Source organism: Adiantum capillus-veneris, chromosome 9 (assembly GCF_014529385.1).
Source record: "Adiantum capillus-veneris isolate H3 chromosome 9, ASM1452938v2, whole genome shotgun sequence".
Classification (NCBI taxonomy): domain Eukaryota; kingdom Viridiplantae; phylum Streptophyta; class Polypodiopsida; order Polypodiales; family Pteridaceae; genus Adiantum; species Adiantum capillus-veneris.
Window position 1 is genome coordinate 24,098,488 of NC_140939.1, and position 26,854 is coordinate 24,125,341.

Consider the following 26,854-nt stretch of genomic DNA (forward strand, 5'->3'; position numbering starts at 1 on the left):
CTGTGCATAATCGTGCCATACCTGTGGATCCTCAATAGGAGTAGTCGGTCGTGGCTCTCGAAGGGTGTGCCATGTTGTGGCACTACCCATGCTCATGAAAAAGCGGTATAGCTCTATCTCATGTGCCTTCTCAAAAGCTCGTTGCTTTCAGTGTGTGAGTATCTTCATCTAGCGTATGGCTCTCGATCAATGATCTCCCCAAGGGTCCGCTGCACACGCAGTTGGTGATAAAAGTCTCTGCACTCATTTTCATACCAGCTGTTTTGTGGCATAGTCGCAGGGGGGGGGGGGGAATCTAATGGCCGATGTCTAAAGGACATATGTGCGGAGGTGGGCATGGTTAGTGGTGTAGAGGGGTGGAGTAAAAGGAGTCCCTTCTCGACCTCTGCCGAGTATAAGGGGGCTAGCTCATGTGTGAAATGGATCGTGGTCAGTGGGGGGCACGTTGTGGATGGGGAGGGTGTGGCGTCTCCAGTGAGGGAGAGAATGCAAAATAGGTGTGGTCGGCTCCAATAGGTATGGGCGGGATGGTGAAAGAGCTAAGCAGGTGGGTGGCCTCTTTGGATCCCATGATGTAATCCACGGTACCCCCTTCCCCCTAGGCTGTAACTCCATGTGGTATGCATGTTAGCCCTCCTGAAATGGGCCACTGGGCCATCCGCTACAAATAACGAGATGGTGTTGAGAGCCTAATCTGAGCAAATGATGGTCGTACTCTATGATGCTGGTTGTGTTTGTTGAATCTCTCATGGTAGTCTCCTTCTGTGTGGCGTGTAGTGCCACCGGGTCCTCTGTGTCGTATGTCTCACACTAGTCACAACATGTCCTGGCATTGAAGTCTCCATGAAGGAGACTTCCCTGACTAAGCCTTCCAAGTCTTACTAATGTAGTCCATCTCTAATTTATACTAATTTCCCACTTATGCGTTCGTGCAAATTCTTTTTATGCTTTAAAATAGCCACACACACTACTTAATGTGCTTTCAAAAATATTTTATCCCATCAGGCATCTTCTAAATAAAACTTTCATTAATTTCCCAGTTTATGATTCACTTTAACTATAATACCGTTCCAATTTCACTAAAATATAATAACCACTTGATAGATTACTATATTTTATCGCACGACTCTAAAATCTTTACAATTTTTTGATTATTTTAACTCAGGACACCAATGTAATGATAAAAACTTGTAAATTTCTATTAAAATTTTCCAAATATAAATTTCTCAAGTTTTTCCATGAGACATGCTACTAAATATGCAAAACTATGCAGGATATTTCATTTTCCAACATATATTTTTAAATGCAGATAAACTTTCAATTGATCAAATTTCCATTTCGTTGTGAAATTAATGCCTAAACAGCTTAAGTTTTTAATATTTTGAAAGGATATTTTTCTCATGATTTTGATTTCTTTAATTATGATATGTATTAAAAAAACGAATTTTATTATTTTGATTTAATTTACACCATTTTCAACTAACCAATTATATTTTGGGAATTCTTTTCTGACCGACAATATTCGTTTCGTTGCAGCCTTCAATATCCAAGTTGTTTTGTTTCTCTCTCACTTCAACCGGTTGTGAAAGTCATCTCTCTCGTTGATCTCTCTCTCTCTTTCTATTAACGCACTACAAATATTCTCTCTCTCCTCTGGCGCACTCTCTTTATCCCTTTAACTGCAGGAAAGAAGCCCAATCGACTCCCTTTCTTTCTCTCCCTTCTGCACTATAAACAGGACAATCCTCTCTCAACTACTTCTAAAAGGAAGCCTGTACCAAGTCGTTTCTCTCTCTCACTCTCAATCCTTCTCTAATTCCTGCACTACAGACCTCCCTACACATACTCTTTCCTCTCTATCTCTCTCGGCTTCTGTATGTATTGCTTACAATTCTCTAGAGAGTGGGCAAGAAGACTGATGGTCCGGGAGAATCTTCAAAAGGGAGAGCTCTCATACTACGCTTCCCCTCCTTGAAAGAGAAGAAGGAATTCTTGAGAAAGAGGCCTACTCTCAAGAAGACGGGTATTTTCCTTGGTGATGATCTCACTCTCTCACAGCTTGCGCATATATGAGAGAGGTACTGCCAGAGATTACGGCGGAAAGGGAAAAGGGAAAGATGGCCTTTTACAGAGATGGTCGGGTGGTGATTGTAGAGCGGCGCTCTACATGACGGTGTGAGACCTATGGGACCACACTAAAGATGGCTACTTGGAATTGTAATGGATCTATGAGGTTGGACGTTGGTGCCTTTGAGAATAGTTTCAGAGACAGGGACATTGTTTTCTTCTCAGAGACTCATCAAGCCCCTGGACAGCTTATGCCACATGTGGTGGGACACAGATGGGAGACAGCCCACAAGACAGTCGCAAGATCTGAGCATGGGAGTAAGGGTTCTGGAGGAGTAGCAGTGCTATTTAGAGAGGAGTTACAGCCACTACTACATATTGTAAAGAGAGATGATCATGCTAGATATATTTGGGTGAGGTTGAGAGCTGACACAAGCCGATTTCTATACATTGCTATATGTTACTTCCCCCCTCGAAAGTCACTATATGCTACATCCAGAGGACAGTCGCCTTTCTCTATACTAGATGATGATATATGGGAGTTTTCTAGGGATGGTGATATCATCCTCCTAGGGGACTTCAATGCCCGAACGGGCAACTCTCAGACAGTCTTCTATGACACTTCAGATGAGATGCTTAGAGAGTTGGATGTGGGTGAGTTGGGGCTTGATAGATGCTCACATGACAGAGAGCAAATGGAGTATGGGAGATACCTCACGGAGATGATGACTACACATGGGTTAGCCATACTTAATGGCTTACTTATTAGCCATACTTAATAGCCGATTTGAGCTTTGGTGTGCATAGTTATTCACAGTGCAGCATGTTAACTGGCAAACATAAAGATACTTAGACGAAAGGAGAAGGCATATGAACAATGAAAATGGCAAAACAATAAGCAAAATGGAAATGGAAACAGCATCACAACAAACCGGACTGGCGGGCCCTTATGATCTCCTCCAAAGCTTCAATACTCATTACATGGACTACATACAAAGGAGTATTGACAAAGCTTGCCAGTCGAATGGCTCTGGACGTAGCCTCTCCCTCCAACTACAATACAAAAGAATAAAAAAGTTGTTAGAAAACATACAAATAGTTAGCACAAAACTTCAGAGGTCCCTCAGAATTTGGTTTGAGGTCATTCAATAGCATACTATCGAAGGTCTAGAGAGACAATGACCCTCAGGACCAGTTATTCCCATTTCAATCATCCGCGTCTGGCCCTCCACAACAGCATCTCCATTTTCAGCATGAACTTGTGCTAAAGCCCCCAGCTCTTTACATTTCTTGAGGCCTTGCAAGAGTTCCTCATCAGTGACCATAAGTGCTCCCTTGTATGCCATGAAGAATTTGAATGAGTTTATGCCTTCAAAGCCAACAGCAAGACTTTACTCATTGAAGGCACTCTTCCATATTTAGCAAGAAAATGCAAGAAAACAAGATGTGCAAGCACAGCTCTCGCGTTGCATGCACACTATACTACCTTCATCCTTCACAAGCATTTCCATATCACTTGCCACACGATCATTCCATTTTGTAACAGCCATGTGAAATCCATAATCCATGCAGGCTTTTGAGGCTTTCTCTTGATACTGTTTATATCCCGCCAAAAGATCACCATCAGAGGGCAGTGCAAAATCTATATGCATAGTTGTGCCTCCAGCCAATGCTGCAGCTTGTCCAGAGAAGAAATCGTCCGATGTCACCTGGCCCATGAAGGGCATTGCCAGATGAGTGTGAGGATCAATTCCACCTACAAAGAAATGTATCAATCAGTGAGCATTGCCTCTAGTGCACCTGATTTACATACACTTGAGTGAATAATAAAATCCAACAAGTGGCTTTAAGTTTTAAGGTGAAGAAATAAGAGCAGACACTTGAAATCGCTAGGCAATCCCAATTTCCTTTCTAAAGATAATGGAGGAGCATGGAAGAAGGAAACCAATGTAATCGGAAAATAAAAGCAATCCATTTAATAGAAAAATATTATTACCATGATCCACAGAATTCATTTATTCTCCAAAACCAGGAGAGGCACAGAACAATAAACAAAAGAAAAGGGAATCAAACAAACACAAACAACTTGAGAGAAACTGAAGGGCAGAAATTATAGAAGCTTAGAAGAGAAACAGAAATCAAGCATCCAAGGAAAAAAACAGGGGAAGGATTTTGTTTCTCATGGAAAGAAAAACATTAACAATGGTCTATGGGTGCACTAACCAAAGGCGCAAAATACAAAGCATTTTTTTGAAAACAGAGCTTCAATTACATATGACAAAAAATGCTTCAAACCGCCACTGTGCATAGCTCAGTCTTGCCTTCACATGGTTGGCTCAAATCCATCTGTCTCACGACCACTTCCCCGCCGTCAAATCTCATATCAGGTGCAGAGAAAGAAAGCCTACAATGTCTGTGCCTAAAGATAGGTCAAAATAATATGGTTAGAAACCATATTATTTTATTTTTTGATATAGAATTTTCCAGTCTTCCAACTAGAAAGCATGCACTGGAGTGCTGTATTTCCTGAACAACTTGTTCTCAAAGAACCAAGGCAAGGCTATTTCCTCTTGTAGAGGAATATACAGGTCAGTTCGATATTGTGGATGATCAACACACTATCATTCTGCCATGACTCCTCTGGTCTTCGTTTAGTTGATGCTTTCCCCAACAATTCACAAAAACTCAAGTATTCATTCTGTCCATATGTGACTTTATATCAACTTACAATGAATAAAGGTACTCATTTTCTTTGGCTAGACACTGTGTAGACTTGTGCCCAAGTTCCACACAAATAGAAAACACTTTCCCTGCTTGCACAATTGTCTCCTCTATTCAACCAAAGACTGTTCTCTATTATCAAAAGCCTTTCTCTTCTCTAGCTTCTCTTTAGGATCCGTGTAATTTGAGGATGGCAGAGTTCGTTTTAGCATTGCAAACCCATTCAAGGCATGTTCTATCATTCTTTGAATATTAAATGACTTTGCTTGAGGCAATAGTCCTTAAGTTCCTTGGAGACTCCGCAACATTATTTCTCTATCTATTCCTCAAGAGTGACCACCCTAGGAGAAGCAACTAGTAAATAAGTATGCAAAACCTTCTGAGTATAACTGAATGGTGTCATCCTCTTCATACGGTAACAAATTCAACCTGTTAAGATATCTGCTCCAAATGCATGTGTAAAACATAAGGAGAAAAATGATTTATTAAACATGTTGTAAAGCAATCACTTTTGGTTTTGTGAAAGTTTCTTGCATCTCGGGCCTGTAATTCCCATACATACCAAACCCTACAAAAGAACATTGTCAATAACTTGGTACAATTGCTCCCAAAGCACCATACCCATCTCGATTCAAGCCAAAAGTTTCTGCTCCTGCCAATCAAAAGCAGGTTGGAAGCGCACCCGAACCCAAGAGTTGTCCTTTTTTTTTGTTCCGAGAAAAAGATCCTTTTATTAGTTAATGAAACTGCCCAGAGGGCTACAACCACCTCTTCAAGAGAGGGCTACAACAACCATGATGGGGAGACTCTCCCAATGAAAAACCAGCTTATGTACAATGGGGCTAAATCAAGAAATGGGAGGAGGGAAAAGCTACACAGGTGGTCGGTAGTGCCATTGGAGTACACCCTAAACCATGGTGTAGAAAGGCCCAGGACGCCATAGTTGAAGGAAAGCCTCTCTGCGCTCCCGCATGCGGTCGGAGCTGCCCTAAAGTCTCTCGAGCTGTCCTCTGAGAGTGTGAATCAGCTCTAGCCAAAGATCGCGAACAGTCTCTGCTGGTGGCACAGGGCGAGCCTCAAAGATGCGGAAGCAATGGGCCCGCCAGATGAACCAGAGTGTCAGGCCACTGATGAGCTCCCAACACTCCTCTCTCTCACTGCACCACTCCTATGGAGTAAGCTCTGTGGCAGGCTGAAGTGTAGGTCGCCCCTCCAGCATCACTATCATCCTGCTCACTATCATCCTGCTGGTGGAAGATAGCTCAAACTGAAGTGCCGGGCCCGTGAGGGTGGACCAAGCCGCTGCTCCCCAAGTGTACTGTCGAGCCGTGGAAAGAGCAGGCATCAACCGAAGAACTCTAAACCACACCTGCTGTGCAAGAGGACAGTCCCAAAGACAGTGGTGCTGACTCTCCACAAGAGGGTCACAAGCTGTACATGCGGCCGAGAGACCACTATGCACTCGCCAGCTCCCAACTGTTGTAGCTCTGTGTGCGACCCAGCCACTGAAACAAGGTGACTCGTCTCGGCTGTCTGGAGTCCCACAACCTCTCCCAGAAGGCTGCCAAGAACTCAGTTGTGAGACCCTCCTCCTGCCAATGAGGTGCTGCAGCAGTGCGGGCCTCTCTCTGTGCTACTAGTATGTGACGTCCCAGTCGAACAATGTACTGAAAGAACAGGATACCTGGGTGGTCTGCAGAAGAGAAAGGGTCCCTCCAAAGCCACTCTCCAGGATCCCTGTCACGTGACACATCCCAACCCGATGTGTCCGTGGACAAGCTACACCATAGCAAGGTTCCCGTCAGTTCCGTCAGTTTAGATTAGCAGTGATCTGACACTTTTGTGAGTCTTTTCGTAGACCATGCATGCCCAGTCACTGAGTGTAGATGCATATCCTCCGGTTGCACATAGCATGATCATCAATATTCCCTTCAGAATCCATCAGATTCAGTCAGGGAAATTTTCCAGTGCATTTAGCCTATTTTCCTATTTTTGGTTATTTTCACTTATTATTTTTAAGTGACTTTCCAACAAAAGTAGGTAGGGCAATTTTGCTAAGTTAATATATAAGCAAACCCAAGTTAGCACTTTTTGGCAGAAGAGGCAGCAGGAGCTTCCCGCTCAACAGGCAACTTCTCAGTAGTACCCCCCGCCCAGCACCCCAGCGTTTTTGGACCTCCATCTTCGCGGGCATTTTCCAGCACTTGGCGCTTCAGTCCTTGCCTTGATCGCCATCACTCTCAGCATCCTAGCCATTGCAGATCCCCAACATCGCCATCAAGTCCCATTCCCTGGCGTTTTCCTTCTCCAACAGCATCGCCATCAAACCTCTATGCTGGCGTTTTTTCCACTGCCATAGTCAGCGTTTTTTCAGCAGATTACTAACGCTAGCAGACCTGCATACTTCAGCGTTTTCCAGCCTTGGATACCTGCAAATACCAGAGTTTTCCGCATCCGACAGTAGCCTAAAAAACACAGCCAGATGGTGTAAGCACATCAGCATTTTTGTCATCAGCATGAACCCTGACAAAACCATTCATTTTCAGCCATAAGGACAGCAGTACAACAGTCATTTTCAGCCCCGAAACAGCCACGAAATTCAGCCAATAGAAGATCACAGATTTCAGCCATCAAGTCGTCGTCGTCACCACTGTCGTCGTCATCGGCATAGTCCAATTGCATCAGTCCATTGCATACGCTTTGTACCACTTTGTGCAATCATTAAGTAGACCACTCTCGCCGACGAGAGTGGGGCCTTCGGAGGGTTTTGCAACCTCTCGGGTGTCGTATCTCTTCTCTCTCCTTCTCTCAGTCTCATTCACTTGCACGCACAATATCCACTCACTTTGTTCGTAATCATAGCACTCTCCATAAGACGGAAGGCTCTCTCCTTCCCTAAGAACTAAAAGGAACCTTGAGCAATATAGATCACTAATCTTGAGAAAATACAACATTCATTCCGCTGCACCTTACATTGGTATCAGAGCTTTGGAAGTGTTTTGTACTACTCAAGGGAAGAACCACAAGAATTTTTTTTGCTTGTTGCGGTCGCACGAACCCAAGTTCGCTTGGGCGTGTCGATTCCTAATCGTGTTTTGTTGAAGAGTGACAAGAATCCCAAGAAAGAAGGGCTTGTCCAACCTCCCCTTGTGTCTCTTTTCACTCATTGAGAGCGGACCGTGCACTTAGCAGCCGGCCAATCGACGTGAGGTGGGAAAAAGCAACCTTGGTGTGAGCGCAAGGCCGCCAAGGGGTGCGTCCGCAGAAAGGAGTAGAACTCGGGTGAAGAGAAGATCCTTCTCCAACGCGATTTGCAAGCGAAAGAAAACCTCAAGAACCTCAAGAACCCAAGACCCTCAAGAATCAAGAACCTCAGGAACCTCAAGAACCCAAGATTCTCACGAATCAAGGACCTCAAGAACCTCAAGACCCTCAAGACCCCAAGTTCCTCGCGAGCTTAAGAACCCAAGATCATGGTGCATGGTCATCACCCGAAGCGGAATGGATACTTCGCATACAGGTGATGAGCATGAGAGAGGAGACGAAGACTCGTCCCCACCCGGAGATGATTTCTTCAACCCTCCCCCTTCGCCATCAACGCCACCAAGTGCACCAAACCCTATGGAGGCAATGGTCAAGCAGATGATGGCCATGATGGATAGACAAGAAGCAAATCGCCTTGCTCAAGAACGTGAGCGCGATGAAAGAAACGCAAGACTTGCCGCAAAACAAGAAGACAATCGCCTTGCTCAGGGACGTGAGCGCGATGAAAGAAAGGCAAAACTTGCCACACAACAAGAAGACAATCGCCTTGCTTTAGAACGCGAGCGCAACGAACGCAAAGAACGAAAGCAACAAAGAAAGGCGGACGAGGCGGCAAGAAACGAGGCCTTGGAGGCTGATCGTACCGCTCATAGATTGGCCTTGGAGACCGAGCGTGAAGCTCAACGAGAGCTACGCACTCAAGAATTGCTTCGACAAGCACTAGCCTCGAAAACCGAACCACCCAAAGATCATGGGAGTTCCTCAAGTGGTGCAAGCCACGATGCGGATTCCAACAACCTAGTCACTGAAAAGTTGACTTTCAGTAAGTATGACGGTAAGATTGATGCTACAGTTATTCATTCTTGGTTGCATCAATTTAATGCTTATTTTGCGACAACTAAGAAAACAGGAAATAGCAAAGTTTTGACGGCAGCTATGTACCTTGCCGGTGATGCCATTAATTGGTACCACGCATGGCAAGAGGCACAGCTAGCCGCGCACCTAGAGGCAGCCAACAATTTCACGCCCCTCTTTTAGTTGGGTTGATTTCCAAGACAAGCTCAAGGCGCGGTTTATGCCACCTCAGTACCTCGCACGATTGAAGGACGATTGGCGCTCTCTCAAGCAAAATGGTATGCCAATCATGTCTTTTTCTAATCGTGTTTTGCAGCTAGGCACTCAATTACGGAAATCGGATGATGAGTGCAAAGAGGCTTTTCTCTTTGGATTGGACAAGTATATCAAGTACGATGTCGAGGTACTTGATCCAATCGATCTCAACAAGGTGGTAGCGATTGCTCTCGCACAGGAGATGAAGCACAAGGGAAAGCCTAAGGAGAACAAGACTTCCACAAGTACCTCGCAGACTTCTCAGAATCCTCAGAACAGTAAGAACGGTAAGAATGGTAAGAATGATAACTCTTCTAACCAATCTTCCAACACTCTCATCAAAGAATTCTTCCAATGAATCTAAGGGTAAGGCTAACATAATTGCTAAACCTAAGCTTACTCCAGATGAAAAGGTAGCACAAGGAATTGTAGGAGGATACATCACGTCGGAAGAACGAAGCACTTATTTTAAGGAAGGTCGTTGTTTTTATTGTCACATTAAGGGTCACATAAAAAGAACATGTCCTAAGCTTGAATCGAATGAATCTAAAGAACCCACAGCACCCACTTCCTTTGTCAATGCAATGAATGATAACACGAGTGCCCCAAGTTTCTCAGGACCTCCCATTGATGATTCTCTCATTAAATGTTATGGTCGGACGTCGAGGCACCGTTTTGTCATATTGTTTGACCCAGGTAGTATGCATGATGTGATCAGTTCCTCTCTTGTTGAGAGATCCCGCCTCGAAGTTAGTCCGAGATCTCCTATTGAGGCCTTTGGCTTTCGTCCTGGTATGGACGCTCTCATCACGGAGGAGTGCCTTGATGTGTTGTTTGCAATTCAACAGACTGCCTTCACTAGAAGATTTGTTGTTTCTCCTCTCTTAGGATGTGATATGATTTTGGGCATTCGATGGTTTCGTGATAATGATGCTCTCATGAAATTTTCAGCTAACACTATAACTCTCAATGCCGACAGTGATTCTCTTTTTGTCATTCATGGAGAGGACATTGCTCCTTCTCCAACTCTCATTGCTAATAGGCAGGACAAGGTTGAAAGGATTCGGGATAAGGAGCCTCTCTCAGTCTCTTTTTCTCCACAGCATGACACACAAGATTTGCATGATTATGAGAAGATGATGGTTTAAATGATAATGATTTACATAATGGTTTGAATGACAATGACAAGCATGATGATTTTCATGATCAAGATGTGATTTCTCACAAGCATGATGAGTTGCATGAAGAAGATGTGATTGTTCACAAGGATGATGTGTTAGTTGATGCTTTTTCTAGAGAAGCTAACCTCGTTGTAGATTCGATCAATCACCAAGAATCGATCTTGGCTTTCGAGTCAAGGTCCACAGATCCCCCACAAGAAGATTCGATAGATCCCGAAGAAGCGATCTTGGCTCTCGAGCCTTGGTCCAAAGAACCCTCACAGGAAGTATTATGTGTTCGCATGATTGATACGCACGCATTGTTCGAGTGTTTCATTCATGACGGTTCCCTGTATTTTAGTCAACATCGTTATGTGATCCCTTTTCCTAGGCATGACATATTGTACGTTGAGCACGTTTCTCTCATGGATGAGCACGAATGTATGCGGATTTTTCATGAAAAGTTGAAAAGTATGTATGTCAGGAAGTCACATTCCATGTCTCTTCCTTGGCATGACACAGTTTCCGAAAGAGCACATGATAGTATGAGCACCAAGCATGGGTGTTTCCATTGGGATTTGCCACAGTTGATTGATTTCGATCAAACAGAAAAGATTCGACCTCATTGTTTGCATGTGATTGATGAACGGGTTGTTACTCCGTCTCTATATTCATCTACATTGCATACACAGTCTTTAGAGAAGACAAGATTTTTTTCCTTCACTTAACATGGAATGGGTATGTTCATGGTTTTTTGTTGGAGATGGTTTCAAGAATTTTCAGCCATGGAGATTCTTGAAGACGAAAGAAGCAGGTCTCTAGACGAAGTTGAAGCATTGAAGGAGCCACAAAAGACTTTGTGTCGCTTTCGCCGCGGCCCAAGGAGCAAGCGTTGCAGACCTTTATGAAGTTCAAGTACCGCACGACCCACACATCAGAGTGGGCCAGCGAAGAGTCCCTCCCAGGATTCCGGATGCTATTGGCGATCTCCCTCGATGCCATGCAGTTCGGTACCAGTACCTCACTTTGAAAAGGAGGGGATGTCACGTGACACATCCCAACCCTATGTGTCCGTGGACAAGCTACACCATAGCAGGGTTCCCGTCAGTTCAGTCAGTTTAAATTAGCAGTGATCTGGCACTTTTGTGAGTCTATTCGTAGACCGTGCATGCCCAGTCACTGAGTGTAGATGCATATCCTCCGGTTGCACACAACATGATCATCAGTATTCCCTTCAAAATCCATCAGATTCAGTCAGGGAAATTTTCCAGTGCATTTAGCCTATTTTCCTATTTTTGGTTATTTTCACTTATTATTTTTAAGTGACTTTCCAACAAAAGTAGGTAGGGCAATTTTGCTCAGTTGATATATAAGCAAACCCAAGTTAGCACTTTCTAGCAGAAGAGGCAGCAGGAGCTTCCCGCTCAACAGGCAACTTCTCCACAGTACCCTCCCCCCCCCCCCCCCCCCTAGCACCCCCAGCGTTTTTGGACCTCCATCTTCGCGGGCATTTTCCAGCACTCGGCGCTTCAGTCCTTGCCTTGATCGCCATCACTCTCAGCATCCTAGCCATTGCAGATCCCCAACATCACCATCAAGTCCCATTCCCTGGCATTTTCCTTCTCCAACAGCATCGCCATCAAACCTCTATGCTGGCGTTTTTTCCACTGCCATAGTTAGCGTTTTTTCCGCAGATTACTAACGCTAGCAGACCTGCATACTTCAGCGTTTTCCAGCCTTGGAACCTGCAAATACCAGCGTTTTCAGCATGCGACAGTAGCCTAAAAAACGCAGTCAGATGGTGTAAGCACATCAGCGTTTTTGTCATCAGCATGAACCCCGACGAAACCATTCATTTTCAGCCATAAGGACAGCAGTACAACAGTCATTTTCAGCCCCGAAACAGCCACGAAATTCAGCCAATAGAAGATCACAGATTTCAGCCATCAAGTCGTCGTCGTCACCACCGTCGTCGTCATCGGCATAGTCCAATTGCATCAGTCCATTGCATACGCTTTGTACCACTTTGTGCAATAATTAAGTAGACCACTCTCACGACGAGAGTGGGGCCTTCGGAGGAGGGTTTTGCAACCTCTCGGGTGTCGTATCTCTTCTCTCTCCTTCTCTCAGTCTCATTCACTTGCACGCACAATATCCACTCACTTTGTTTGTGATCATAGCACTCTCCATAAGACGGAAGGCTCTCTCCTTCCCTAAGAACTAAAAGGAACCTTGAGCAATATAGATCACTAATCTTGAGAAAATACAACATTCATTCCGCTACACCTTACAATCCCACTGTACTCGTGCCAGTGGACAGCACTCCCGAGCCCACAGTCTCCAGTGTCCAGGCTCAAGAGCTGCTGGGTCAGGATCGATGACACAAGTCCTCCCACAGATGCCCACCACTCGGATCCTCTGAAAACAGCATTCTGCCACCTGCGGGGCCTCTACTGCAACTCGTTGTAAGAGTCCCTCACCCTGTAGCTCGAAGAAAAGGGATGGAACAGTCTCTAAGCAGGCCCGGACTGAGATGAGAACCTCTAGTCGTGTGAAGGCTCCCATCCACCTAGGTGCTACTGGCTGGAGCGGTGTGAGCCACTCAGCTGGAACTGCCTCTGAAATGTCCTGGCACATGCTCTGCACCCCTCTCATGCCCTGTAGCTGGAAACCCTGCACCTCCTCTGACAAGTCTAAAACTCTAACCAGTCACCTAAAGAACGCGCTGGACCCGCTGCCATGGGACCCTAGGAAACATGAGGCTGACTACCAACCAAGTGGCCTCTCTGAGTGCTAACCATGGGGTTCCAAACAAGGGGCTGTCGTAGACGCTCTTCCGTGCAAGTAGGTTGTCGTTGCTCCAAGCCTCGCCACAAGTGCTCCCAAGATCGAAGCAAACTCACAGCGAAGCGGTCCTCCAATCTCCTGCTCAAACCAACTCTACGCATCTCTATGAAGATCCATATGGTCGAAGGTCGCTAGGGGCCTCCAGCCTGAGGCACCCTAGCACGAAGGGCTCCTCACCTGGAAGAAGTCCTTTGACTATGAACTTCCCAAGAAGGGCTCTCCTCTGCTGTGCTGGGTCAATGATCCCAAGCCCTCCCTGTGAACAAGGAAGAGTGAAGATCTGCCAAGCCACTTTGGCTCGGGCTATCTGAGTGTCACGTCCTGACCAAAGGAAGTTCCTGATCAGCCTCTCTACCTGGCTGATGCAAGAACTTGAGAAGATCCAGCAAGAAGTGATGTACCATATAGTCGCCAACAACACCTGGTTGGCCACTACTACTCTGCCAGCCAAAGAAAGTCGTGCTGAACTCCAATGTAACAACTTCCTCCTGATAGACACGAGGAGAGCAATCTGCTGCTCGGGAGACAAGTCCAAACCAACCTGACAGCCCAAGTACCGAACTGCAGTCCCTGGGGGAATCCACCTGAAACCCTCTCCTGGCATCCAATCGGGCACAGGAACACTACCAACAGAGAAAGCCACTGTCTTTCTCCAGTTGATCAGTGCACTAGATGCACAACAGAAGGTCTCCAGAGCCTGCTCACACCTGTGAAGGTTGGCCTCTTGGCCATCTAAGTACAAGGCTGAGTCGTCGGCAAACTCAGCGTCCAATAGCTCATCTCCCCGAATAGGGAGTGCTAAGCCCCGTAGGCCAACCTGCTGCGACACCAAAAACCTGCTCGTCGCCTCCGCATAGAACAGAAAGAGGAAAGGGGCAAGAGGACAACCCTGTCTCACCGAACGTGTAAGCATGAAGCGATCACCTCTACCTCCTGCCAAAAGTACCTGACTGTGAGCCTGTCTGTACAAAGCTGACACCCCTCTGATCCAAGCATCTGAGAAGGCCATCCTGCATAGAGTGCCCTCTAGAAAGTCCCAGTCAACCCTGTGTATGCCTTCTCAAAATCGAGAAGAAGAATCACCAGGTCCTCACCACGGAGCCGCGCTAGGGCAGAAGCCTCCCAAAAAGTAAAGATGTTGTCAAGGATACTGCGTTCCTTGACAAAACCTGTCTGAGTCCCATGTATAAGGCTCTCTAGAAGTGGCTAGATCCTCAAACTTAGAGCCTTGGCAAGAATTTTGTAGGCTGAGTTGAGGATGGTGATGGGGCGCCACTGTCGAATCTCATCCAAGGAGCTACCCTCCTTGGGAATGAGGTAGATCAAGCCCTCACTCATGCTGTCAGGCATCATTCCTGTGTGCAAGATGTACTGAAAAGCACTGCAGAGATCTGGGCCAAGCAAGTCCCAATACTCCAAGAAAAAATTGGGAGTCAATCCATCCTCATCTGGACAGTTACCACGGGGGAGGGCACTAAGAGCTGTGTGCAGCTCCTCAAGCTGAACTGGCAACTCAAGCCCTCGACGTATCTCCTTAGTCACAAGGCAAGGCATATGTGCCCACACCTGCTCCCTGCATGCATCCTGACGCTCTGACTGAGGCTCTGCAGACAGTAACTCACGGTAAAAGCCAGTAGCAACTGCACGCATATCCTCGGACTTAGAAACAACTGACCCGTCGGGCCTCCTCAACTAACTGACCTTGGCATGCGAATGCCGAGGTCCCACTGCCTCGAAGAAAGCACCAGTCACTCTATCGCCTACCTGTGTCCACTGAGATGCCTGTCGATGGAAAGCAAACTCATGTCGCCGCTCCTTTGTGCTAACAAGCTCCTGGCGAGCCTGCTGTAGCTCCTCCTCCAACCAAGGACTGTCTAGATGCTGCTCCTGCATCCTCTGCAATGAAGCAATGCCCCGTCTGAGACGCTGCTCCTCCTCTCTCGCTGAAGCCTAGCGAGCCAAAGACTCCTGGAGAAAGAAACGACTAATCTGAGCAAGTCCTAAGGCCACTCTGTCAACAGGAGAATCTTGCCTGTCCAAGCTCTATGTCCATAGAGCCTCTACTCGCTCTCTGAGTGCAGAGTCCAGCAAGACCCTCTCTGGGATGCGCAGCATCGTGCTTCCACTCCTCTGCCTGTCTGCCACTGTGAGGATCACTGGTGCATGGTCCGAGAAGGAAGTCCCTGCCAGAATGCCAATTGTCCCTCCCAACTCACTGAAGTGGTCACTAGTGTAGAAGCGATCTATCCGCGATAGATTCACTCCTCCCACTCTGCGGTCCGAACGAGAGAAGGCAAGGCTGTCTGGGGGCCCCACAATACTAGAGTGCTGCCATACATCCGAGACCCTCAGAGTCATACAAAACCTCTCCCAAGCTGCCAGCTCAACTCCATGCACAGTAGCATGGCTACCACCAATCCTGCCAGAAGGGTCCTCCAACATGTTGAAGTCCCCCCCTATGCACCAGTGTTCTGCCTGCAGCAGAGACTCAACTATCTGTGACCAAAACTCTGCTCGAGCACTCGCCACATTGGACGCATAGATGTTCAGGAAGCCCACAAGGCAACGTGAACCTGCATAGTAATCCACTGAGCCCTACCTGGCACAATAATCCCTCTGCCCACAATGGCCTGCTACAGAGAATCCGCAATAGTCATACATACCCCACTCTAGATGCCTCCAGGTCCAAAAGCAGCTGACCAAAAAGTATCATATCATCCACGCAAGAGCTGACCACAACGTCTAATGCGGCTCTCACACAAATAGTGCTCTTGAAGCATAAGGAGATCAATCTCTCCTCCCACAAGGCAACGCTGAAGCTCCTGACGTAGTCGGCCCCGCTGACGCTGAAACTAGGGCCCACCTAGTCCCTGCACATTCCATGAGACGATCCTCATGGGGGACGAGAGAGAACAGATGTTGCTGCAGCAGCTAAACGTGCTATCTTCGAGGCTGGCTTGGATGGGGAGTAATCCGCATCCGAGAGTTCTCTAGATAGGCGTGACTGCAACGAGTGCCTGGCCCAAGCCCAAGTAGAGTGAGCTGTCCGTAAAGCAACCTCCTCTGTCCAGGAGTCCTCATGAATGTGTACATAGCATGGAAAGCACTGCGTATCGGCAAAGAAGTAGACCACAATGTGTCTACATCCTACTGTATCTGGGGGGGACACCACAAACTTGGCCAGTGGCCACAAAGTCTGCAGCATGTCTGTAACTCCTAGTTCTCCTATGTGGTGAGAGAACTCTAGGACCTATGTACACTGAGTTGAGAGACCACTCAGTCTGGTCCCTGCCACAGAGGGAAAACGAGAAGCCAACCGTTGAGTCCAAGGCCTCTATCCCCCTAGCTGCAAGGAAGAGAACATGGACCCTGAAGTAGGCTGCCTCATGATCTGCTGATGGGTCGCCGAGAAAACGAGTGAAGCCGTAGTCGAAGAAGTCCTATCGGCGCCGCAAGTCAATGCTCGTCAAACCACGAGGGATAGCTGCAAAAGGAGATGTCCGTACCTGTAGAGAGGGTCGCAAGAAAGGCTGTCCCTCTCTCCAAGCGACTCGTGGCAAAGGCGCTGCCAAGAGATCTCCTAGCAGCCGGAGATGGCCCTGCCCCCTGGGTCGACTAAGGAACTGGAACTGGAGGGGGGGAAGTAGGAGCAAGGGGACGAGGTGGAGAAGAAGGGCGGGGGGGAGCGGCAGGGTAGAGGGGCCGGGGGAAGAGGCGGCAGGAGCAAGAGGCGGGGGGGAGGATGATGAGGAGGGGGGGAACTCTTGGGGGGGGGCGGGGGGGCTGTTGAGAGTGAGGGTGAGGCTGAGGTGGGGGCTGGAGCAGGGACCTCATCCTGCTCAAGAGGACCAAAACGGTTCCCCGTGGGAACCCACTGCTGCTGTGTAGGCGCCTGAGGACCACTCTGAGTGTCAGGCTCTCGCTGTGGCCCCTGCCGTCGTCGACCACGGACCTGCTGCCATCCCTCCTCCGCTAGAGCCCCAGGCTCAGAGGGTGGCTCTACATGTGTGCGTTGTCTCTGTCCGGGACTGTTGGCCAGTCCTTGCAGGCTGGGGCTGAGTCTGTGGTGCATGTCGAGGCCTCCTCCGTGGACAGGCCTTCACAAGATGGCCCATCTTTCGACAAATGAAGCATTGGTTCGGGAGGCCCGAATACTCCACGATCTGTCTAAACCAACCCCCACTCACCCAAGGCAGAAGAATGACCTTCGGGAGCGTGTGAGTGTCTCTAACCAGAATGCGAACTGAGGGAATGCCAGCGCCTTGGCAGCTACTGAGGCTACCGTGCGAGGTGTCTTCAGGATAGTCCCAATCGCTGAGCCTATCCTGGACAAAAGTGGTAGGTACTCCCTCCGCAAACCAAGAAAGCAGACGGAGATGGGGATGTTTGCCTCCTCTACCAAAACATCCGAAGCAGGGTCAAAATCATGTCTCCACTGTCGAAAGTGGGCTCGAGCTGCTCGAGCGATGACCTTGGACGCCATCTCGGAGGTCTCAAACTCGAACTGATAGTAGCCTCGTCCGAGTATCTGTACGTCCAAGATCTTGCCCACCTCTGCGAGAAGGCGGGCCTAGAGAAGGTCACGCAGCTCTCCTCTGCAAGGTCGGGTGCCGAGAATCTTGCAGATGACAGAAGTCGCCTGCAAGCGCTCTACCTCTGCGGCTAGGCTCACTTGCTCTGTCGATGAAAGAGCAAGTTGAATGGTGGACTCAGCGGGGTCGGGCGAGGGGGCTTCGGATGAGTCTCTCTGTGGCGGAGCTGGAGCCTCCATCTGTGTCTACTGCTATGGCGGAGAAGAAACGGCAAAGAGTCGGAAATAGAAGATCCTCTGCAACAGACCCTGACGAGCACTACCTAGAAATCCAACGCTATCCGAGCCAGTCGAGAGAACACCTTCGGGGAGAGAGAGGCTACAATCGACATGAGCTGGGGGGGGGGGGGGGGGGGGGGGGGGGGGGGGGGGGGGGGGGGGGGGGGGGTGGGCTGGAAAAAAAGCGACGGGAGAAGGCAGCGGGCGGGGGCAATGGGGGGGCAGCGGGGGCTGTGGCAGGTAGAGGCAAGGCAGGCGGGCGCACGCTGGCTGAAAACGCGCAGCAGGGGAAGGGGACGCGAGGGCAGCAGCGAAGGGGGGGGGGGGGGGGGGGGGGGCGTAGGCAGCAGCGAGCTCCCCAAGAGTTGTCCTTTGAATTTTTTGTTTGTTGAAACAAATCTACGCAATATGACTTGCTTTTCCACTTCCAATTGCCTTGACTTTCTCCGGTATAGATCCCTTCACCATTTCTTTGGGAAATGGAGGTCTCTTAGAATTAGCAGTTGCCTTCAAGTCTTTTCATAGCTTTATCATTGACTTCAAGGCGCCATCTCCTCCATATGCTTAGTGTATAGTGCAAAGGGGTGTGTGTCACGTGCACATCTAACCCTATGTGTACGTGGACAAGCTACTTCATGGCAAGGGTTCAGTTCAGTTAGCTTAGCTTAGGAAGTGTTCTGGTTCTTTTGTGAGTCTGTTCGCAGGCCATGCATGTCCAGGCACTTAGAGTAGTTGCATATCCTCTAGTTGTACACAGCATGATCATCAGATTACCATCAGAACCCATCAAGAGCATTTTTACAGTGCACAGACCTAATTTCCCAATTTTAGCCATTTTTCGAAACTGGGTAGGGCAATTTGACTCAGGCAATATATAAGAAAACCTAGCGCTAGCACTTTCTGGCAAAAGAGGCAAAACGGACCAAGTGTTCGACAGTGCACCTTCTCAGCAAGACCCCCCGGTAGGCAACCTAGCGTTTTCAGCCACCAAAGACCAGCCAGCATTTTCAGCATTTGCAGCCCAGTGTTTTGCAGTTGCAAATCAGCCCAGCGTTAGCACATTCACCGCAGATCACCTAGCTTTTGCAGAACTCCCAGATCAGCCTGGCACTTTTGCAGACAATAGGTCAGGCCTAGCGTTTTGCAGATTCCCGGCGACAGATTCAGCCCTAGCTTCAGCGTTTTCAGTTTTCAGCATATAGACCTCGCAGATCTCACCTTCCCGCAGCAGATCCTTGCCACACGGTCAGGTCAGCCAGCGTCTACAGATTCAGCCCGCTATTCGCAGATTTCAGCATCTGCGTTTTCAGCGCGTCGTGTTGCATTGTCGTCATCGCTGCCGTCACCGACATAGAGTCAGAATTCAGCACATACAAGATTTGCAGATTTCAGCCCTTAGCGTTTTCAGATTTCAGCCCGCCGTCTCGTCGATGTCCTCATCTCGTTGACATCGTCGGCAAGTCCATTGCATTGTAGAGATTTGTGCAATCAATAGTAGATCGCTCTCGCCATAGAGAGTGGGGCCTTCGGAGAATGGTTGGACAACATTCTGGTGTCGTATTCTTCTCTCTCTATCTCTCAGTCTCAGCACCTTCATTCAGTGTTTACCACTTGTTTATGATCATTTGCACTCTCTCACTAAAGGAACGGAAGGCTCTCCCTTCCGTAAGTAAAAGGAACCCTTGAGCACAGTTCAGAGCACTCATCTTGAGCAAAGTTCAACATTTACTTCCGCTGCACTTTACATTGGTATCAGAGCTTTGGCAGTATTCTGTATCACTTAAGGAAAGAACCACATAATTTTTTTTGCTTGTTGCGGTCGCACGTAACCCAAGTCCACTTGGGCGTGTCGATTCCTAATTGTGTTTTTGAAGAGTGACAGGAAACTCAAGAAAGAAGGGCTTGTCTAGCCTCCCCTTGTTTCTCTTTTCACTCATTGAGAGCGGACCGTGCACTTAGCGGCCGGCCAATGGACGTGAGGTGGAAAAAAACCAACCTTGGTGTGAGCGCAAGGCCGCCAAGGGGTGCGCCCGTAGGAAAGAGAAGAGCTCGGGTAAGAGAAGATCCTTCTCTAACACAGATTGCAAGCTAAAGAAAGACCTCAAGAACCTCAAGAACTCAAGAACCTCAAGAGCCTCAAGAACCCAAGAACCTCAAGAGCCCAAGTTCTTCGTGGACTTAAGAACCCAAGACTTCAGTGTATGGTCATCACCCGAAGCGGAATGGATACTTCGCAGGGAGATGATGAGCATGGAGGTGGCGAAGAAGAATTTTCCCCACCAAGAGGTTTTTCCGACCCTCCCCCTTCCCCATCTATGCCAAGGATTGCACCAAATCCTATGGAGGCTTTGGTCAAGACGATGATGGACATGATGATACGACAAGAAGCGCAACCGCCGCCTTGGAGCGCGAGCGTGAAAAAGAACGGCAGTCTTCAAGCATGACCGAGAGCAAGCGCGCTTGGCGGCCGAAGACAGAAGAGTAGCCTTGGAGCACGAGCGTGACCAAGCACGCTTGGTGGCCGAAGATAGATGAGCGGCCTTGGAGTTAGAGCATGAGGCGCAGAGAGATCAACGCATGCAAGAGTTAGTCCTCCAGGTACTCACCTCGAAACCCGAGCCGGCCAAAGATGTTGGTGGTTCATCAAGTAGCAGAGACTCGAACTCCAACAACCCCGTCACGGAGAAGATCACGTTCAATAAGTATGACCGTAAGATGGATGCTAGTGTTATTCATTCTTGGTTGTATCAATTTAATGCTTATTTTGTGACAACTAAGAAGACAGGGAATAGCAAGGTTTTGACGGTAGCCATGTCCCTTGCCGGTGATGCCATTAATTGGTACCACGCATGGCAAGAGGCACAGTTGGCCGCGCACGTAGAGGAAGCCGACGGAGACGTGCCCCTTTTCTTCAATTGGGCCGACTTCCAAGACAAGCTCAAGGCGCGGTTTATGCCACCTCAGTACCTAGCACGATTGAAGGACGATTAGCGCAGTCTCAAGAAAAATGGTTTGCCAGTTATGTCTTTTGCTAACCGTGTTTTGCAGCTAGGCACCCAATTACGCAAATCGGATGATGAGCGCAAGGAGGCTTTCATTTTCGGGTTGAACGACTATATCAAGTTTGATGTCGAAGCCCTTATTTTGATGTCGAAGTCCCTGACCCCATAGATCTCAACAAGGCGGTAGCAATTGCTCTCGCACAAGAGATGAAGCACAACAAGGGAAAGCCTAAGGAGAACAAGACTTCGCAAAGTACCTCTCAGACTTCTCAGAACCCTCAGAATGGTAAGAACGGTAAGAATGGTAAGAATGGTAACTCTTCTAACCAATCTTCCTCTAGTCTCTCAAAAAGAACTCACAAAATGAACCTAAGGGTAAAGCAAATACAATTGCTAAACCTAAGCTCACTCTATATGAAAAGGCAGAACAAGGAATTTTAGGAGGATACATCACGTCGGAAGAACAAAGCATTTATTCTAAGGAAGGTCAATGTTATCATTGTCACATCAAGGGTCACATAAAAAGAACATGTCCTAAGCTTGACTGTAATGAATCTAAAGAACCCACAGAACCCACATCCTCTATCAATGCAAATGCAATAAAAAGAACAAGAGCGTAACCCAAGTTTCTCATGATCCTTCCATTGATGAGTCTCTCATGAAGTGTTATGGTCATGTGAATGGTCAACACATGGTGGTCTTGTTTGATTCTGGTAGTATGCATGATGTGATTAGTTCCTCTCTTGTCAAAGAGCCTGCTTGGAGGTTTGCAAGACATCTCTTTTCGAGGTGTCGAGCTTCGCTCCCGGTATGGACTCTCTCATTACAGGAGAATGCCTTGGTGTGTTGTTCACTGTTCAACAAGCGTCCTTCTGCAGGAAATTTATAGTATCTCCTCTTTCAGGATATGATATGCTTTTAGGCATTCGATGGTTTCGTGAGCATAACCCTCTCATTGATTGGGCAGCTAATACTTTTACTTTCAATGCTAAAAGTGACTCTCCATTGTCATTCGTGGGGAGCAAGTTGTTCATTCTTCATCTCTCATTTCTAATGTGCAGGCGAAGCTTGACAAGAATCAGGAGAAGGAAGCTCTCTCAGTCTTGTCTTCTCCAAAGCACAGCACACATGATTTGCATGATAAAGATGTGATTATTCACAAACATGATGATTTGCATGATAAAGATGTGATTGTTCACAAGGATGACGGTTTAGTTGATACTTTGTCTAGTGAAGATAACCTCATTGCAGATTCAATCAATCATGAAGAACCGATCTTGGCTCTCGATCGCGGTCCCAAGAACCCCCACAGGAAGTATTATGTGTGCGCATGATTAGTCAGCACGCATTGTTCGAGTGTTTCATTCGTGATGGTTTCCTGTATTTTAGTCGCCGTCCTTATGTGATCCCTTTTCATAGGCATGCCATATGGTACGATGAACACGATTCACTCATAAATGAGCACGGATGTATGCAGATTACTCATGAAAAGATGAAATGTTTGCACCTAAGGAATTCACATTCCATGTCTCTTCCTTGGCATGACACAGTATCCGAAAGAGCACAAGAAGGATTGAGCATCAAGCATCGGCATTTCCATTGTGATTTGCCACAGTTGATAGATTTAGATCAGAAAGATAAGTTTCGATTCCATTGTTTGTGTGTGTTTGATGAATGGTTTGGCACTCCGTCTATATGTTCATCTACATTGCATGCACAGTCCTTAGAGAAAACTAGAATTTTTCCAATCACTTTACACGGAATGGGTATGTTCATGTTTTTGTGTTGGAAGTGGTTTCAGGAATTTTCATCCTCGGAGATTCTTGAAGAAGGTAGACGCATGACTATAGACGAAGTTGAAGCATTGAAGGAGCCACAGATGACTTTGTGTCGCTTTCGGCGCGGCCCAAAGAAGCAAGCATTGTAGACCTTTATGAAATTCAAGTATCGCATGACCCACGCATCAAAGGAAGAGTCCTTTCCAGGATTCCAGACGCTGTTGGCGATCTCCCTCGACGCCATACAGTTCGGTACCAGTACCTCACTTGAAAAAGGAGGGGATGTCACATGCACATCTAACCCTATGTGTACGTGGACAAGCTACTTCATGGCAAGGATTCAGTTCAGTTAGCTTAGCTTAGGAAGTGTTCTGGCACTTATGTGAGTCTGTTTGCAGGCCGTGCATGTCCAGGCACTTAGAGTAGTTGCATATCCTCTAGTTGCACACAGCATGATCATCAGATTACCATCAGAACCCATCAAGAGCATTTTTACAGTGCACTGACCTAGTTTCCCAATTTTAGCCATTTTTCACTTATTATTATTAAGTGGCTTTGTTGGGAAACTGGGTAGGGCAATTTGACTCGGGCAATATATAAGAAAACCTGGCGCTAGCACTTTCTGGCAGAAGAGGCAGCAGGGACCAAGTGTTCGACTTTGCACCTTCTCAACAAGACCCTCCCAGCACGCAACCTAGAGTTTTCAGCCACCATAGACCAGCCAACATTTTCAGCATTTGCAGATCAGCCCAACGTTTTGCAGTTGCAGATCAGCCCGGTGTGAGCACATTCACCGCAAATCACCTAGCGTTTGCAGAACTCCCAGATCAGCCTGGCGTTTTTGCAGACAACAGGTCAGGCCTAGCGTTTTTGCAACATGCAATCCAACCTAGATTCCCAGCGACAGATTCAGCCCTAGCTTCAGCATTTTCAGTTTTCAGCATATAGACACCACAGAACAACCCCCAAACCTCGCAGATCTCACGTTCCCGCAGCAGATCCTCGCCGCACGGTCAGGTCAGCCAGCATTTGCAGATTCAGCCCGCTATTCACAGATTTCAGCATCTGCGTTCTCAGCGCGTCGTCGTTGCATCGTCGTCATCGCCATCGTCACCGACATAGAGTCAGAATTCAGCACATACAAGATTTGCAGATTTCAGCCCTTGGCGTTTTCAGATTTCAGCCCGCCGTCCTCATTGTCGTCGACATCGTCGGCAAGTCCATTGCATTGTAGAGATTTGTGCAATCAATAGTAGACCGCTCTCGCCATAGAGAGTGGGGCCTTCGGAGGAGGGTTTGACAACATTCTAGTGTCGTATTCTTCTCTCTCTATCTCTCAATCTCAGCACCTTCATTCACAGTGTTTACCACTTGTTTGTGATCATTTGCACTCTCTCACTAAAGGAACGGAAGGCTCTCCCTTCCGTAAGTAAAAGGAACCCTTGAGCACAGTTCGGAGCACTCATCTTGAGCAAAGTTCAACATTCACTTCCACTACACCTTACAGTGTGCCACATCATCACGTGATAGCCTATGTGTCCTCACTATCAAGTGAGGCAAGTATAATGTATAACTTGCATTGCTTTCTCAATTGATGGAGTAGGCTACTTGTGTTCATCTAAGTCATGATGTGAATGAGTACACACAAGTAGAGCATGATGCCTATCTTGATACTTTACCAACTTTTTGAAGCATTGGTAGATTGGGCGACCAAGCTTTTTGCAATATGTACACTTCTCAATTTTTCTTCGGGGTGGAATCCCTTGGCTGAAGGATCACTAACTATATATTTTCTTGTCTTCTACTACAAGTGCTGCTACCATCTCTATGTAAGTCACTTATTGCCAACCTTAAGTGTTGCAACTTTCTCCATGAGTGGATCATTGGCAAAGCTATTAACACTGCTTTCTTGCCATCATTAGAGTGTAGAAGAGATATCTATGCTAGTGTGTGGTGCTGAAGTGGGTCCCCTTGGAGCAATATGCTCCAAGCATCACATAGTGAAGTGAACTCACGGAGAGTATGTCAATGATAGCACACTGAAGTAAATGATACACAAGAACTGAACTGAAATAGAACAAATATAATGACAATGGAGTCGACACAAGGCACATGAAGATGTGCAATCTGGCCTCAATACACAGCAAGGATCCAAGTACAAGAAACTGATTGGCAGCACACTCAACTCAAGACCAAGTACTGGGTGACTCGCATACAAGAAGGTGCCAAGGCTAGATAAAGCAAGGTAGTGTGTTACGTGTGAGCTGAATGTGAAGACAAGGAGAGCAAGTCTTCTATGACAAGACCAACACAAAGAACTAGGACACACAACTCATCTCCCTCCTATATAAGGTTAAGGATGTATTCAAGAACCAAGTAAGTCCTTGAAGAAAAGGTGAATTGGGTAGACTCCGGTGGGTAGTATGCCAGGTGGGCACAAGGCCACCCTGATGGCCTAGCTACCACTTGTCAATCTCCTACTAAAGTGCTTGTCTAGTTCAATACTCGTCTTAGCCCCATCCAACGCGAGGCCACTAGCTAATGCGTCAGCCCATTAGCCTAGGTCCATCAGTCCTCTAGACCACTAGACTAGAGACTAGTCCAACTGCAAGGTCTATATTGAACACTGCTAGCAATATGGTTGGTTGGTTACAGATTGCCGCCACTTGGAGGGAGAGTGGTGGACCAAAGGAAGGGAGCCGGGGGTGGTGGGTGGGGGTGGTTGGTTGGTGAATGAATGTGCTCCAAGGAGGCACAAGAACTGTGTGGATCGACAACCATCACGTTGTGTCCATTGAACCCACCATAAAATTATATAGGGCTTGACATACAAAATCCTTTGGACCCCATTCTGTGAGGGAATTTGGAAACCCATCATGGACAGCAAACTTGTTAAGGGCTCTCCACACACTCTAAGCTTGTTGGAATGCTTCTCGGGGGTGATCACCATGGGTAGAGTGCTCAACAGGCACAATGATGCCAATTGCCTCCATCACCTCTAACTCTTGCTTAATTGCGAATCCATGCTTGGGGTTGAGCTTATAAGCCCTCCCCATATTGGCCTGGTGCCTGCCACTACAGCGATAGCATGAAATCCAAGCTCTACTGGTCATGGTGGATACAAGCAAGCACCTCCTTGAATGACCACATGAATGAGAGTACTTGATCAAAACGTAGTGGGTGATCCAATAGCCAGGTTACTAGTAGAACAGGCTTTGGATCCTCTTTAGTGCCCAAGTTCACCTCCTTGACTGTTCCATGTTTGGAGGTTGTTCTGGGTAGCCGAGACTTTCTCGATGACAGTGCAAGCCTTCTGGTTGGAGCTGATTCACACAGTGAAGAAAATAGCATACTCGCATCTCCAGGCCAGCTCCGACAGGGCTGAGAGACAGCGCCATGCTTTAATTCAAATGTGGTGGCTAGTATCTTTCTTCATGGTGTATAATGGCATTTACAGACCGCCTACCTGGCTCTTCCCACCTCCCATTTTGTGATTTAGCTGTTGTACATCTATCTGCCTTTCATTTTGGGAGAGTCTCCCCTCCAATGGGCAGTTTAGAAACTGAATGAAGAATCTTTTTGTGCCAAAAAAAAAGATGCCAGAGGGAATGTTCACAAAGCCAACTTCCACAATGTTTTTGAAGATTCACAATGTAACTGATTCTCATACTTTTGAATATTCATATAATCGACATGTGATTATAACATCAGACAACAATCATTCATACATAGAATGTGATTGCGAAAGATGTACTTGGAAAATAGAAAACTATTATACCCCTCGAAGACTGAATGTGAATAATGTACCGGAGACATGAAGTACCACATATAGGACACGCAGATATCTGAACATTCACTTGATGAATATGTGAATGAGAACCACTTGTGAGGGTGTGTAGATTTTGCATTCGGACCCTCTAGACCAAATATTAGAGACACTGATTTTTGATGGATCAATTCAAGCCAGTGTTTCAATGTAGAACAACCATGACATTTTATATGCTAGGTGCTATGCACATTATTATGGGTGTGGTATCAAGATGCCAAAGGCCTGATCAACCATCAATGCTGTATCAGCCGCAAATAAGCCCTCAT

The 26,854-nt window shown here is 47.2% G+C and overlaps 1 protein-coding gene across 1 annotated transcript in view; it reads right to left on the reverse strand.

The window, feature by feature from the left end:
- Positions 1 to 26,854, reverse strand: part of PYD2 (pyrimidine 2) — a 102,540-nt gene that overhangs the window by 47,686 nt on the left and 28,000 nt on the right. Inside the window, exons 4-6 of the mRNA XM_086519513.1 lie at positions 3,554 to 3,823; positions 3,225 to 3,436; positions 3,000 to 3,120 (exon numbers count right to left, since the gene is read on the reverse strand). Coding sequence (XP_086375639.1) covers positions 3,000 to 3,120; positions 3,225 to 3,436; positions 3,554 to 3,823 — 603 coding nt within the window. The remainder of the gene's footprint in view (positions 1 to 2,999; positions 3,121 to 3,224; positions 3,437 to 3,553; positions 3,824 to 26,854) is intronic.